Source organism: Ochotona curzoniae, unplaced genomic scaffold (genome assembly GCF_017591425.1).
Source record: "Ochotona curzoniae isolate NIBS_2020 unplaced genomic scaffold, NIBS_Ocur_1.0 scaffold_4506, whole genome shotgun sequence".
Classification (NCBI taxonomy): domain Eukaryota; kingdom Metazoa; phylum Chordata; class Mammalia; order Lagomorpha; family Ochotonidae; genus Ochotona; species Ochotona curzoniae.
Genome location: NW_024467119.1, coordinates 67,667,951 through 67,682,996, shown reverse-complemented (window position 1 = coordinate 67,682,996; position 15,046 = coordinate 67,667,951). Strand labels below are relative to the sequence as shown.

At 36.8% G+C, this 15,046-nt stretch overlaps 1 protein-coding gene across 2 annotated transcripts in view; it reads right to left on the bottom strand.

Moving 5' to 3' along the window:
- Positions 1–15,046, bottom strand: part of NAA15 (N-alpha-acetyltransferase 15, NatA auxiliary subunit) — a 91,546-nt gene that overhangs the window by 33,937 nt on the left and 42,563 nt on the right. For both annotated transcript variants that reach the window (XM_040967406.1, XM_040967407.1), the window contains exons 4-10: positions 14,014–14,171; positions 11,379–11,513; positions 10,193–10,346; positions 5,176–5,295; positions 4,392–4,487; positions 4,141–4,247; positions 1,853–1,925 (exon numbers count right to left, since the gene is read on the bottom strand). In XM_040967406.1, the coding sequence (XP_040823340.1) occupies positions 1,853–1,925; positions 4,141–4,247; positions 4,392–4,487; positions 5,176–5,295; positions 10,193–10,346; positions 11,379–11,513; positions 14,014–14,171 (843 nt within the window). The remainder of the gene's footprint in view (positions 1–1,852; positions 1,926–4,140; positions 4,248–4,391; positions 4,488–5,175; positions 5,296–10,192; positions 10,347–11,378; positions 11,514–14,013; positions 14,172–15,046) is intronic.

The window sequence follows — 15,046 nt, the reverse complement described above, 5'->3', positions numbered from 1 at the left end:
ATATATCTGTGTGTGGAAGACAGAGAGAAAGAGAAAGAGAAAAAGAGAGAGAGAGAGGGAGAGAGTGAAAAAATGTGTATATAAGAGTACTTGGCCCTCAAAAAGGCCCATTATATCTATCTATCTATCTATCTATCTATCTATCTATCTATCTCATCTCTCCATTTATTTGAAACATAGACTGAAAGCAGTCCATTTACTTACCTAGCTATAAAATTCACAAGTTTTTAAAATCTTTGGAAGAGATCATGTTCCCTATTATATGTCCTTAGGGTCCCCAGCACAATGAATTGCGCTTAAGTTTGTATTAAACAAATATGGCAGTGAAGATCCAAAGATACAACTAATTATCTAATATAAAAACTAAAATGAATGGAAGGAAGCAAGCTATGAGAATATACTGGTCTGGAGAGAAAAAACATACATACATAAAGTAATTTTTCAATGTTATCTACCTTTCCAATAAAAATAAATGTGTTTTAAAAAAAGTCTTTTTTGACATAAATTTATAAAATCTGAGAATTATTATTTGCTTTCAAAGAAAGCAATGGATTGTTTATTTGTTTTCTAATAAAAGCAGGATGACTCAGTGGACAAACAATAGGAGTGGAACTCACCAACTCCCGATCTGATAGATCTGCAACAAAAGTGCTGCATATCCTTGCGTATGTCATTGAACCTCTTCCACATTTGTAAAATGTGTAGGAAAATGCTGATAATCAAAGGAACACCATGAAAATTAACCAATGAAACTATGGTAACATCTTTTAAAAAGTACTATCAAGTTAATCTGAGACCTAGAAGTAATAACCAACCCAATAGTAATGCATAGGCCAGCTCCAATACTAGGCTTTCCCATTAAGGGAGCAGTCGTTTCTTCGAAAAACAGCTCCTTCCAGATCTGCAGTGGCAGAGCACAAGACAAACTGGAATAACAAAGATGGGATCATTTGAGGCACCAAAAATAGTACCTTTAAATTTGTAAATTAACACTCTGAAAAATATATATTGTCATCATTGACATATGATGATATGATGTTTAATATGTTGAATATTGATAAATAAAAATGTTAAGAGTGGGGTACAAAATGAATATATCATTCTTTTCCTATAAAAACCGGGAAGTTGGATAAACAGTTAAGAGGTAAAGAGCAAAATTATTTAAGACAATGAAGAATGAAATTTTATTACCAACTGATCATTAACAGCTAACATACAAAACACTAAATGTTTACTGAGGAAAGAAGATACTATGACCATCTGTAAAATAATGCTGTTCACTCCTCATATGTTAAAAGCAAAAACAAAAGCAAAAGCATCAATAATTTCATTAATCCTCTAGTTAACTCTGTCCATTAGAAAACAAATTTCTTAAACAAATTAACTGCAGAAGAATTAGAGAATCTATTAAAAAGATACTAAAAAGACTTTTCAACTACACTAAAAGTATAAATCTCATCTGGACCTTCACTTACACTTCAAAAATGGAAGGGTAAGGATATCAGAATTACAAAGTAGCTGAAAATTTAAACATGGACTTATTATTTGATATCAAGAAAGTTAAAAATTTTAAGTATGATGATGGCATTATGGTTATACTTTTTAAGGTGGCTATCTTTTTATACATACTGAAATATTCATGGATCTAATGTGATACTTAAGATATGGTTTAGCTTAACATGGGACTAGTAAGAAATACCTGAACAGATGAAGCTTAATCCTTTATCAATAATTATTCAAACTTTCTGGGGGAGAAGTAAACACAGAATCTATTTTTATACTTACTAGCAGATGATTTTCACATTATACAAAACTTTGAAAGACGCTTTTCAAACAAGAAACAAGCACTTACCATTGGGGTTAAATAAACGGCAGCTTTTCAGAGAGGTTTCATAACCTACTACTAATTCTTCTATGATTGCCACCTAGAGTACAAACACAGCAGACTTTAAAACATAGTTACTATTTGTACTCAAAATGCATTACTTTCTCTCAAAGGACTAAATGAACAGTAATATTCTATCACCCTCTTTCACATACAAACCCCTTTGCAACTCCCTTAACCTTTAGATACAAAAGCTTAAAATTTATCCTTTCTTTAAAAATTATGGGCAAATTCCTTTCTTCCCACAGAAAATAAACCATCACGTGACCATTCTGAAGCCACTCTGTGGATGATTTTATCTTAATTTATTCGATCTCAAGTCACATTAGAACTTACACTTAACACTTGCTCTCTAAGAATTAAATGCTAGGGCCTAGCATTGTGGTTCAGTGGGTTAAACAAGCCTATAAAGCTGGTATTATAAACACTGGTTCTAGTCCTTGCTGCTCCACTTCCAAGCCAGTTCCTTGCTAATGCACCTGGACATGGGCTCCTGTCTACTAGGTCAGAGACATACATGGAGTCCAAGGTTTTGGACTTTCCCAAATCCTGACTGTTGTATTCATTTTGGAATTGAAAAAGCAGATACAAGATCTGCCCTCCCCACGACTTTTACCTTTCAGACAAAATAAATAAATCTTATTTAAACAAACAAACAAAAAAGATTATGGAAACAGAAAATACTTCCTAACTAGATTATAATAGTTATTGCTCAATTTTACAATGTGGAAAAAATTTGCAAACCTGAAATATACAACAGTGGGTGGGTCAGAGAGAATGAGAGGATTTCTAGGTTCTACTTTTTCCTAAGTCTTGACTTAATTTTGGTTTCCTGAGAGATCTCAAATACTTTCAAATTATAATTCCTTTCTTTGCTTAATCCATCTTAAACGAATCATTTCAACATAATAAGTGATAGATTAACATTAGCTCTCTCCAATACTACAGCAAAATGTAAGGAATAAAACAGCTGAACTAGATTAACCTAGAGAACCCATGCTCTCCTCTTAAACTACCTGCTAACAAAAACTAGATTTTGTTTTCTAAGACCTACCTAATCAGTTCCATTTATTATAATGACAAAATTTAATTCAATATTACATAATTTATGATTAGGAACAAAAGAACTATTTCCTTGAATTAAACACAATAGAAAACAAATTAAGATTTTTATAAAATCAGATACATATCAGGAAATCATAGGAAATTGAGCATTACACAGTGAGTAACCTCTGGTGCCAGGATCCTTTGTAGGAACCAATTCGAATCCTGGATGCTCCACTTATAATCCAGCTCCCTGATAATGCACATGGGAAAACAGCAAAAAATAGGTCAACTGCTTTGGTCCCTGACATCTACACAGGAGATGCAGAAAAAGCTCCTGGCTTTAAGGTCATTTGGGGAGTGAACCAGGAAAGAGAAGACTTTTGTTCTCCCTCTTCTTTTTCTGTAACTCTTCAAAATAAATAAATAAATCTTTAAAAAAAAAAACAAAAAAAAAAAACAAAAAAAAAACCTCAAGCCTTCTGAATAGAATACAAATAAGTGAAAGAGCAAATTGACTTACTAGGATAATTAATTCTTCCACAATTTTTCTCTGATTAAAAAAAGATTAGTTTTAAAGATTAAAAAAAGATTAGTTTTAGCAAAACTTAGTTTTAAAAAATTTACTTCTATCATGAACAGATTAGAAAAAAGTAGGAGAAATCACTATACTTTAACTTATCATTACAATGCCAAATCCTTAAAGTATACAGCAGGTGTGAGGACTTGGCATTCCAGTTAAGATGCCTCTTGGAATGTACACATTCCATATTGGAAAGCCAAGGGTGAATAACCAGCCCAGCTCCAAAATGCAAAGTCATGGTAACACGTGCCCTGGAGGGCAGCAGGTGGGTAGTTAGCCCTCTGTCATTCACATGGGAGACCAAGACTAAGACTGAGTTTTGGGTTTCTGGGTTCCTGGGTTTGGCCTGGCCTAGGTGGAGCTATCATAGGTATGTGTCTGCTTGTCTCTGCCCATCAAATTAATGAATGTAAGAATTTAAATATAGAGCAGTAACTAAAGAAAGCAAACAAGCAAGTAACAAGTAGCTAAATAGCTGAAGAGAATGAAAAGGAATAAAAAAATAGAAGCATTTAAACTATAAGCTAAGACAACTGATAATCAGATTGACAAAACATGAACCATTTTGCACAATCACGAAGCAACCATTATGAAACCTTACCCAGAATGGGACAAACACTGTATTTACCTTTTCTTTATCCCTGTACAATGACCTCAAAGTATTGAAGACTGGTGGACAACCCTTGCTGAAATTCATCCTTAGGAACTTATCCAAGCATTCTTTAAACTTCTCACCTTAGAAGATAAAAAGTCGGTTGGCTTACATTTACCCAACTTATAACAATACTATCTTCACCTTACTATGCATAGTCACAGTTAAAATCAAGAAAAGAAATTTTAAATCTAACAACATTTTCATTTCTTTACAATTGTCCTTACCAGATAAGAAGTTTAACGGCAGCCTTCTTGGTACCAATCCCCTCGGATATTTAGTCCAAGCCTCTTCATAAATTTTTAGTCGTTCTAACATATTAGCTACAAATAAAGGAAAAAATCCTTTTATATGACTTATAAATTATATTTTTCTAGCAAAACATTGTAACTTTCTCAATGTAGTTAATATTAAAGACAATCTGAAGTTGAAAATTGTGCTGTCTTACTACCTTATAGTTTATCATTTTAGATTATGTCAATATCTGCAGTCATACATAATACATAATAGATCCTGTTTCACTTTAGGTAGACTTTCAGAATCTGAGAACTTTCTTTATTTTTTGAGAAACCAACAGTATTACTTATACAATTAATCTCTTCAGTCTACCCCCTCTAATTCTACACACACATGACACTGGCAGGCCCTTGCACTGCAGCTATAGCTCACCACAGAGGTCATGCTTGCTTCTTTGCTTTAAGGAGACACATCCATTCCTGACCCTGGAAAATTTTCTTTCATGCTCTTGATGCTACTGTGCACGTGTGAACTTTCTCTAAAGCTGTTTCTAAAATTCTTTTCTTTACCATTCCTATGAATTTGTAAAAGAGAGACTTCAGAACATGCTCAATCTGCCATATTGAAGTTTATTTACAATAAACACTCGTATTCAGTCTATTTTTTAACCAATTCTTAGCTAGTATTATTTCAAATGGAGCTTTTCATTGACTTAATAAAATTTACATTAATAAAAGAAGCAATTAAAACTTAGCAAATTTTCAACAACACTACCTGGATTCAGTGCCTTTTCCAAGCCTTTATAATAAGCCCAGTTTTCAGGATTTCTCTCTTGCAAACATCTATAAACATCAGCAGCATCTTCTAAGCGACACAATTGCAACAGAAGTTCCCCTGATTTAAATAAAAGTAAGTAAATAAGTACCAGAGAAAATTTTTCTAAGTTTTCACTGAATTTTTCTTAAAATCTCACTATAAATCAATCTGGAGAAGTGGGTGGACCTGCCACCCTGCTAAGTTCCCAGTCCTCTTCAAGAAAACTATCTTGTGGCCTAGTGGCTAAAGTCCTCGCCTTGAATGCGCCAGGATCCCATATGGGCACTGGTTCTAATCCCGGCAGCTCCACTTCCCATCCAGCTCCCTGCTTGTGGCCTGGGAAAGCAGTCAAGGATGGCCCAAAGCCTTGGGACCCTGCATCCGTATGGGAGACCTGGAAGAAGTTCCTGGCACCTGGCTTCAGATTGGCATAGCATCGGCCGTTGTGCTCACTTGGGGAGTGAATCATCGGATGAAAGATCTTCCTCTCTGTCTCTCCTCCTCTCTGTATATCTGACTTTCCAATAAATAAATAAATCTAAAAAAAAAAAAAAAAAAGAAAGAAAACTATCTGCCATGTTCTCTTATTACCCTTTCCTTATGAAGTTCGTATTTTTTGAGAAACACCTCTCTCTCTTCACATTCCTCAATTTACTCCGTTTATCCAAGTCAGTTTTTCAAATCTACTGAACATACGTATGGTCATCAAACAATCATGTACTCTTCAAATTATTCCTGATATCATAAGAACAATTTCAATATCCAAATAAATAACTCAATCCAATGCCCCAACTTTATGATCCTTTGACCAACTATAAAGCAATTCTTCCACAGTAAGTCCTTAATTCATACCCAAACCATAGTCTTTGTCTTTTATCTCTTTCCACAACTAAATAAGCACCCTGATTTGTTTAATTATCTTTCTTAAGATTGATCAATTGACTGGCTGATTTGTTTATATATTTTTATGGGAAAGTTAGATTTACAGAGAAAATGAGACAGACAGTAAGATCTTTCATCCACAAATGGCCACCAAAGGCTGGGGTAGAGCCAATCCAAAGCCAGGAGCCAAGAGGCCCCTCCAAGTCTCCCACGTGAGTGCTGAGTCCCAAGGCTTTGAGCCATCCTCTACTGGTTTGCCAAACAACAAGCAGGGAGCTGGATGGGAAGTGGAGCAGCTGGGACATGAATCAGAGGCTGTATGGGATGCCAATGCTTGCACTTCAAACCACTACCTTCACTCTGGCACCTTTTCATCTCATCACACAATAAAACTGAACACTCTCTGAAAACTGATGTGCCAAGGCACTGGAAATATATCAAATAACACACTTCACAGGAGTCTATGAGGTAGACTAATATTCTCATCACTTTAAAATATAAGTAACTTCAGTAAACTTGCCAAGAATCTTTCAAAATCTTGGAGTTAGAATTTGAATACAAGCAATTCATCTCAAAGATCAGATACATTTTTTTTCAAATTTATTAAGCAGAGTGATGGCAAGGTAGTGATTACGAAGGGAAAGAGAAGGACGGCAGAGAAAAGTGAGGGAGAGAGTAGAAATAGACACAGAGATCCAGCAATTGTCCACTTGCTTGTTTATTCCTCAGTCAGCCAGCGCTAGAACAGGTTGAAGCCAGATGCCAAGACCTCTACACTGGTTTCCTACATGGGTGGATCAAGGCACATTAACAGGAAAATGGACAGAATGTGTAGCCACCAGGACTCAATTTAATCCTGTATTCCAATATGCACAGCCTGGAGCACAAGTGATAGCTTAAAAGTGTTAAGCACAAGCCAAAGAGCCCATATTTTTAACATCAAAAGCAGTGTTTCTAAATCAAGGGTACTTAGGTCACTTAGGTGCTACATTAGTACATTAGTAGCACCTGAATATAACTTTCCTTATCAGGGTGATAAGTGCTGTTAACTAATGGGAAGGCAGGAGAGAGAATTCCCAACATTCTGCAATGCAAAGAAGACACTTCACCATTATCAACTCACATCCGAAGAATACCAAAAGTACCACAGTTGACAAACTGTGAAATTTTATAGGAAGCAAAACCTGCAACTTTTACTTCCCTACACTATACCCATTCACACTTTCTTCCCTTAATCTTCTCCCTCTTTTTTCGTATGGATGAACTGGTGGCACAGAAATGACAATATAACACTTTGCTGGACAAGACTTACTCATTCCGCCCAGAAGTTCTCAAGTGAGCTTTATCACATTATCTCTTCTCCCAACTATCCCAACTGCCACCAAAATCCACTGCTAGAATTTCCAAAGATTGATTCTACTTGAAGCTCTCTTTATTCTCTGTCCCTGACACCAGTGCCAGACTTGAAGATGTTTCCAATACATATTTTGTGGAAAGAGGTAATGACCATGTTTCCCATCTCACATTGAAAATGGAAACAAATAGAATTCCTAAATACTCATTACACATCTACCTTTAAATACCTATTTGTCCATATACTTTATCAATTTTGTTACTGTGGATAAACTACTCATTCTCTTATTTAAGCTTAATATTTCAACTTACCTACTGAAGGACATCCCTTCTACTTTCTCAAATGTTCTGTGCTTTCTCTGTGGCAAAACTCCTTGGATCAGTCTTCTATGCTTTGACTTCCTCTACTTTCTATTTCATTTAAATCAGCTTGATGCTTGGGCTTTAAGCACTCTCCTTTCCAAATGCTCAAAAGCATTTTTCTCAATGTAAGCAATGACTTTCAACGTGCTAATAAGTCACTGGTGAATTCCAATTCCTTATCTAACTTTATCCGGTCATTCTTCCTAACAAGCTGTTAACTGAACCAGCCAAAATAACATATTTCAGGAGTATCTTGGGCAAGCATTATGCAAGCTGATTAAATCAGCTCATGAATACAGGTACCACAAATAAGCACCAGTTTCTATAAAAGTGTCTGGGAAATACACTCTTCTTCTCTTCCCCCTCTCCCTTTTCCTCTCCAAAAACTCTGCATTTCAAATAAATAAACCTTTAAAATATGGCATTTTGGGACCTAGTGCAATGGCCTAGTGGCTACATCCTCTTCTTACATGGGCCAAGATGCTACATGGTTTCAAGTTTCTGTCCCAGCTACTCCACTTCCCATTCAGCTCCCTACTTGAGGAAAGCCTTGGAAGCCTACACCCTGTGGGAAATCCAGAGGAAGTTTCTGGCTCCCGGCTTCAGATCACCTCAATTCTGGCCATTGCAGCCACTTGGGAAGTAAACCAGTGGATGCAAGATCTTTCTGTAAATCTGCCTTTCCACTAAAAATAAATAAATCAAAAAAAATTTTTTTAGGTAAGATTTATTTTTTTTATTGCAAAGTCAGATATATAGAAGAAGATCCTCTATCCGATGACTCACTCCCCAAGAGACCGCAATGGTTGGAGCTGTGCCAATCTGAAGCCAGGAGGCAGGAGCCCCTCGGGGTCTCCCATGCGAGCACAGGGTCCCAAGGCCCTGGGCCAGCCTCGACTGCCACTCAGGCCACAAGCATGGAGCTGGATGGGAAGCAGGGCTGTCGGGACTAGAACCAGCACCCACATGGGATCCTGGCGCGCCCAAAGCAAGAACCCGAGCCTCTAGGCCACCACACCAGGCCCAAATAAATCTTTTTTAAAAATGACATTGTGAAAATTATCTTGTATTCCCATGAAAAAGCTGAGGCTCATGCCTTGCTTCTGTCACATGGCATCCAAACTTTTCTGCTTGGATCTTGCCAAACATAATACTCTTCACACTTAATAGACATCTAAGGAATGAGTAGTTCAAATAAGGGTACCCCTTTACAAAGGGAGCTCGAGAATCCTCAGACTTCCAGTTTTTCTTGCAAGCAGCATTATCCTCTGACAACAGTCCACCTGTCAAGTAACAACTACACCTACTAGGTACAGGACATTACACTTTGCTAACATTCAACTCCAAGGTGAGTGCATTGGAATTTGTAAAGCAGCATTTCAGATGCTAACTATTTAAAATTACTTGTCTTTTCAATTATTTATTCCTTCATATTCTATAATCACTTAAGACTCTTCCCCAAGTGCCAAATAAACCACACTGTCAGATTAATTGAGGATCTTTTCCTATCACAATATTCACACATAAACTTAAAGCTCAGACATTTGCTTCCAGAATTTATATTCATTTTGTCTCCTCACACATTCTGATCAGCCACAATGACATTCAATGATATCCTATAAGTATTTCAGCAAAAAATATTCAAACTTTTTATAATTAATGTCAACAAAGTCTGAGATATACTATATAAATTATGGTTTTAATAATAAGATTTTTATAAGAAATTCAACCCTGTCTCACAAAATTAAGGTAATATTTTCAAAACAGACACTTTTCAAAGAAAGTACATTTCACTAAGTTACTTTGCACAAATTTTTATCATTCCTAATTTTCTCATGTATACTCATTGTTAGAATTTATTACTTTGGGCCCGGCAGTGTGGCCTAGAGGCTAAACTCCTCGCCTTGAACGCGCCAGGATCCCATATGGGTGCCAGTTCTAATCCCGGCAGCTCCACTTCCCATCCAGCTCCCTGCTTGTGGCCCGGGAAAGCAGTCAAGGATGACCCAAAGTCTTGGGACCCTGCACCCACGTGGGAGACCTGGAAGAAGTTCCTGGATCCTCGCTTCGGAACGGCACAGCACTGGCCGTTGTGCTCACTTGGGGAGTGAATCATCGGACGGAAGATCTTCCTCTCTGTCTCTCCTCCTCTCTGTATATCTGACTTTGTAATAAGAATAAATAAATCTTTAAAAAAGAAAAAAAAAAGAATGTATTACTTTCCCACAATACAAGTTACTGAAACATGTTAAGTAATACATTTTCTATTTCCAAAAAGTTAGATTATATCCACTTGTCAGAAGCGACTAATTACATGGCTTTTCAGTCTTATTCTTTCATACAGTTCAATGTAAGAATGACATTCTTTCAATAATACCTTTGGTTTCTTCTACAGCAAGTTTATCACAAATTTGCTTTTCATAGGTATAAAGATGTTCCAATGCTTCTCTATAGAGGCCTGCTTCCCGAAGAACTTGATTCTGATACAAAAGGAGCTCACTATATTCATAATCCACTTTATCAGGAGATGTCTGTAGATGCATAGGGAGAAAGTATTTATAGTAAAAATGTTCCTTTCATATTTAAATTAGTCAAAACAACATACGTTATCAAACAATAACATCTAATCAATAAAACTTCAAAAAAAATTCTTAAATACCTGGCTATGGTCAAGTAACAAAAATATTAAGTTATGACACATTTAAAAGAACAATCTTTAAGTCTTTCTATGCAACAAATAAATGGAAAGCTTTGCTTTAACCAAATATCAAATCATAAATCTGACAGAAGTGCACCTATCATAATAGGTTGATTAAGTCAAGAATCTTAATGAATAATAAAACTAACAGTTTGATGAGGAACAGCTAGTCATAATCTGTTTATTAAATGCAAATAAAACATAACAAATTTAGAAATGCACAAGTAATCAAATAAAACACATATCCTATGCCTTGATACAACAAACTGACAAGGATGAATATCACTTCTGTGTTTCTTAGCAAAATGTGTTAACTATATCTAATAATGAGGAAACACCAGATAAATAGAAATGAAGGCACATTCTACTATTCTTCAAAAATATCCATATCATGAACTATAGTCCTTAAAAACTGTTCCAGGTTAAGATACTTTAGAGAAAATAGGTAACACACAAGATGTTAATTTGAGGCCTGGAATGGAAAAAATTGCTAGAAAGGATACAGGCAGAACAATGAATGCATTTTCAACATGGGTTGTGAATTAGATAATTGCCTATTTCCTACTTTTAATCATTTACCCAGTACTCACTATAGAGCTGGCAATTAATTATCCTTAGGAAATATACACACAAACCTTTAGGGGTCAAATGTTTAGAGCAGACATTTTAAGGAAATAAAACATACTTTAAAATAAATTCAGTAAATATTAACCATTATGCAAATAAATTACTATGGAATTTCCTATATTATCCTGCAAAATTTCTGTTAAGTATCAAACTTATTCAAAATAAAGTCAGCCAAACCACATAATTCTCCTTTTAGTCTTAAGAGTTAAGGCCCAGTTAAATGGCTTCTGGTTATTACCTGTTGTGTTTTCCTAAATTCTTCTAAAATTTTTGCTGCCATTTCATAGTCTTCTAATAAATGATAAGCAATAGCATAACCAATCCATGATGCTCTCTGTGCAGGTCGAAGCTGAAGTAACTGATACCTCGTTTCCTTCAATAGGAAGAAAAAACTTTTTTTTAGCTTCAAAAGACATAACGCATTCCACAACACAAAGCACATTAGCAACACAGTGCTAGAAATTGTAACAGAAAATAGCCTCAAGCATTAATAATGTGTACACAGCTTTCAAAGAGACAAAGAAAGCAGCCAACTCTGCTTTACATGAAGATGCTGCCTGCAGTAACCACATTCATAAAGGCACCTTTCTGAGACCTGGCTGCCCCATTTCTAATCCAGCTTCCCGCTGATGTGCTGGAAAAGCAGTGAAAATGGCCCCAGTCTATGAGCCTCTGAACCTAAATGATACCTGGATGAAGGTCTTATTTCCTGGCTTTAGCCTGGCACAGCCCCAGGCATGGTAGTAATCTGGGGAGTGAACCAGCCAATAAAAGAACTCTCCTTTTTTAAAAGATTTATTTTTACCGGAAAGTAAGATATAAAAAGAGAAGAAAATGCAGAAAGATCTTCTATCCATTGCTTCACTCCAAGTGGCCATAACAGCTGGAGTTGAGCTGTTCCAAAGCCAGGAATCAGGAGCTTCTTCTGGGTCTCTCACGTAGGTTTAGGGTTCCAAAGCTTTGGGCTATCCTCTACTGCTTTTTTAGGCCACAAGCATGGAGCAGCTAGAATAAGAACCAGCACCCATCTGGGATCCCGGCGCATGTAAGACGAGCATTTTAGCCCCTACGCTGCTGTGACAGGCCATCTGCCTCTCAAATAAATAAAAAATAAAACAGAGAAAAAAAAATAAAGAAAAACTTCAAAAAGCACAAGGTCCCCCATTAATATTACAATTGTTAACATCATAAAAGCAGACACCCCTTTATTTCCTCTCCTCATCTATTCACTACAACAAATAGTAATAAAAGAGATCGTACAAAGACAATGAGTATATGAGAGTTCTTAAAAAGTACTGGGGTCAGCTTTGTGTCTCAGCAAGTCATGCTGTGAAGTCCTGTCTGCTGCACTTCCTATCCAGCTCCCTGCTAATCTGGAAAAAGGAGAGGTGACTGGGCACCTGCCATCCACATGGAAGATTTGGATGAAGCTCCTGGCTGCCAAATTCTACCTGGCTCTTTTATGGCCTTTGTTGCCATTTGTGGAATTGAGTTAAGAGTCTTTCTGCATCTCTATCCTGCAGAGAAATAAACTTTTTTTTTAAGGTACTGTTGTACCACCTTTGTGATACATCAGGTTAATCCACACTTGCAAGGCTGACATCATCACAGAGTGCATGGTTTAAGTCTCAGTTCTGCTTCCACTTCTAACTCCCTGATAACATGCTTGAGAAGGCACATTACTTCAGTCCATGCCATCCCTGTAGAAAGGATAAATGGAGCTGTTGACTTTCACCTGATCCAGGGCCAGCTGATAACGACCAGCTGGTGATGAAACAGCTACTCCGCTGTGCCTTTCAATATTTTACCCAAAATTAAAAAAAAAAAAAAAAAAAACTTACTATAAGATTTATATCAAGGAAACACATCATGCAGAAGCTACCATGAAAAAAAATTATATATATGAACTGATAAACAAATAAAACCAATTTAAAGTTAAAAGTTCCAAAGAATACAAGTCTTGCTAAGTATAAAGATAAAACTTTTCTCCCCCAAAGAAGTGGAAAGATTATACTCTATGTTAAAAAGTATCATCATTTACTAAAATTATTAAATTAATTGTACTCAGTAATCTGAGATTGCTTCACTGTAAAATAATTCGAGGCCAGCATTATGGCATAAACCATGCCTATCAAGCATCCCAGCATCCAGCACAGGTGGTAGTTTGCGTACCGATTCCTCCAGTTCTACTCCCTGCTAAAGTGCCTACAAAAGCTCAGAAGATGGCCTAAACATTTGGGTCCCTGCATTCACTTGGGACATCCAAATGCAGCTTCCTGGCTTCGTCTGGCATTGGGCCTTTTGGGGAATGAGCCAACAGTGGATGATCTCTCTCTCTAATTCTCCAACTGTACCAATCTGTAGCCAGGAGCCAAGATTCTTTTGGATCTGCCACCTAATAGCTGGGGCCCAAGGACTTGGGCCTTCCTCTACTGCCTTCCCAGGTAAAGTATCAGGCAGCTAGATCAGAATTAGTGCATCTAAGCCCAGCACAGTAGCCTAGGGGCTAAAGTCCTCACCTTGCATGTACAGGGATCTCATATGGGTGCCAGTTCATGTCACAGCTACTCAACTTCCCATCCAGCTCCCTGCTTGTGGCCTGGGAAAGCAGTAGAGGATAGCCCACCAAAGCCTTGGAACCCTAAACCTGTGAAACCTGGAGGAAGCTCCTGGTTCCTGCCTACAGGCAGGCTCAGTCCTGACCACCGTAGCTACCTGGGGAGTGAACCAACAAATGGAAGACCTTTCTGTATCCCCTTCTCTCTGTACACTGCCTTTCAATGATAAACAAACAAATAAAAATTTGAGATTTGAAGTACTCAAAGTTTTAAAGAATAACATTCCCCTTAGCGTAAAAACACTGTTTTACTTACCCTGTAACCCTCAAGATCTCGCATTTGAATCTGAAGTAAGGAAAGGTCCCGTAAGATTTGAAGATTGTCTTTATCCCATTTTAGTGCATTTCTGTAACACTTAATGGCTTCATCATATTTCTTGTCTGACCTCTGAAGAAGTCCGTAAACATGCCAACCTATAGAATTTAGTTAAGGATACATCCTGCAAGTCAACAAATTATTATATCAAAAGATCACCAAGAAATCAGAGAACTACTGTCACTTTCAAAATTCTGTGCTTAAAAGAAACGAAGCATTACAAGTATAAAAGAAAGTATAATTGGTAGAAAAGAACTCAGCTTTTACAGCCACAGGAAATTACACAGAGCCTGATGCCTTAGCTCTGTAACCATGCAAGTCTCATTGTTTCCTCATTTATAATTTCTAAATAGAAATAGTCTATACAGTAAAGCAGAGCAGTGATGACTAAGGCAAATAAAATACTCAACAGCTGGCATCTAGCAATAATAAATTTAAGGACCTATTTTTTGTAACAAGGAAAAGAAGAAATGTATCTACATTGTATTCAATTATATAAATCCATGTAGATTGCCTTTTGTTTAGCCAATAATATTCTTATCACAATCATAAGTGCAGTATGAATAAAAATTCAGCCACACATAAAAATTTACCTATTTAATATACAAATTTAAGATTTAAAAGACAAAAACTGGCCAGCATTGTGGCATATCAGGTAAAGCAGTCACCAATAATGGTGGCATCCACAAGGGCAGAAGTTAGGACCTTGCCTGCTCCATATCCTATCTAGATCTCTGCAAGAGGCCTGGAAAAGGCAACAGAAGTAGATGGCTCAACAATTCGGGCCCCTGCCACATACTTGGGAAATGTGGAAGAAGTTCCTGGCTGCTTCTTATTTTTTTCCCAACAGCAGGCAACTCTATGTTACACTGCTGGGGGAAAATCAGCTGATAGCTGATGGGCATTCCAATGTGTTAATTATACAAGTATGCTACCCTAGTCACCTATTCTTTTTTTTTTTTTTTTTTAAAGA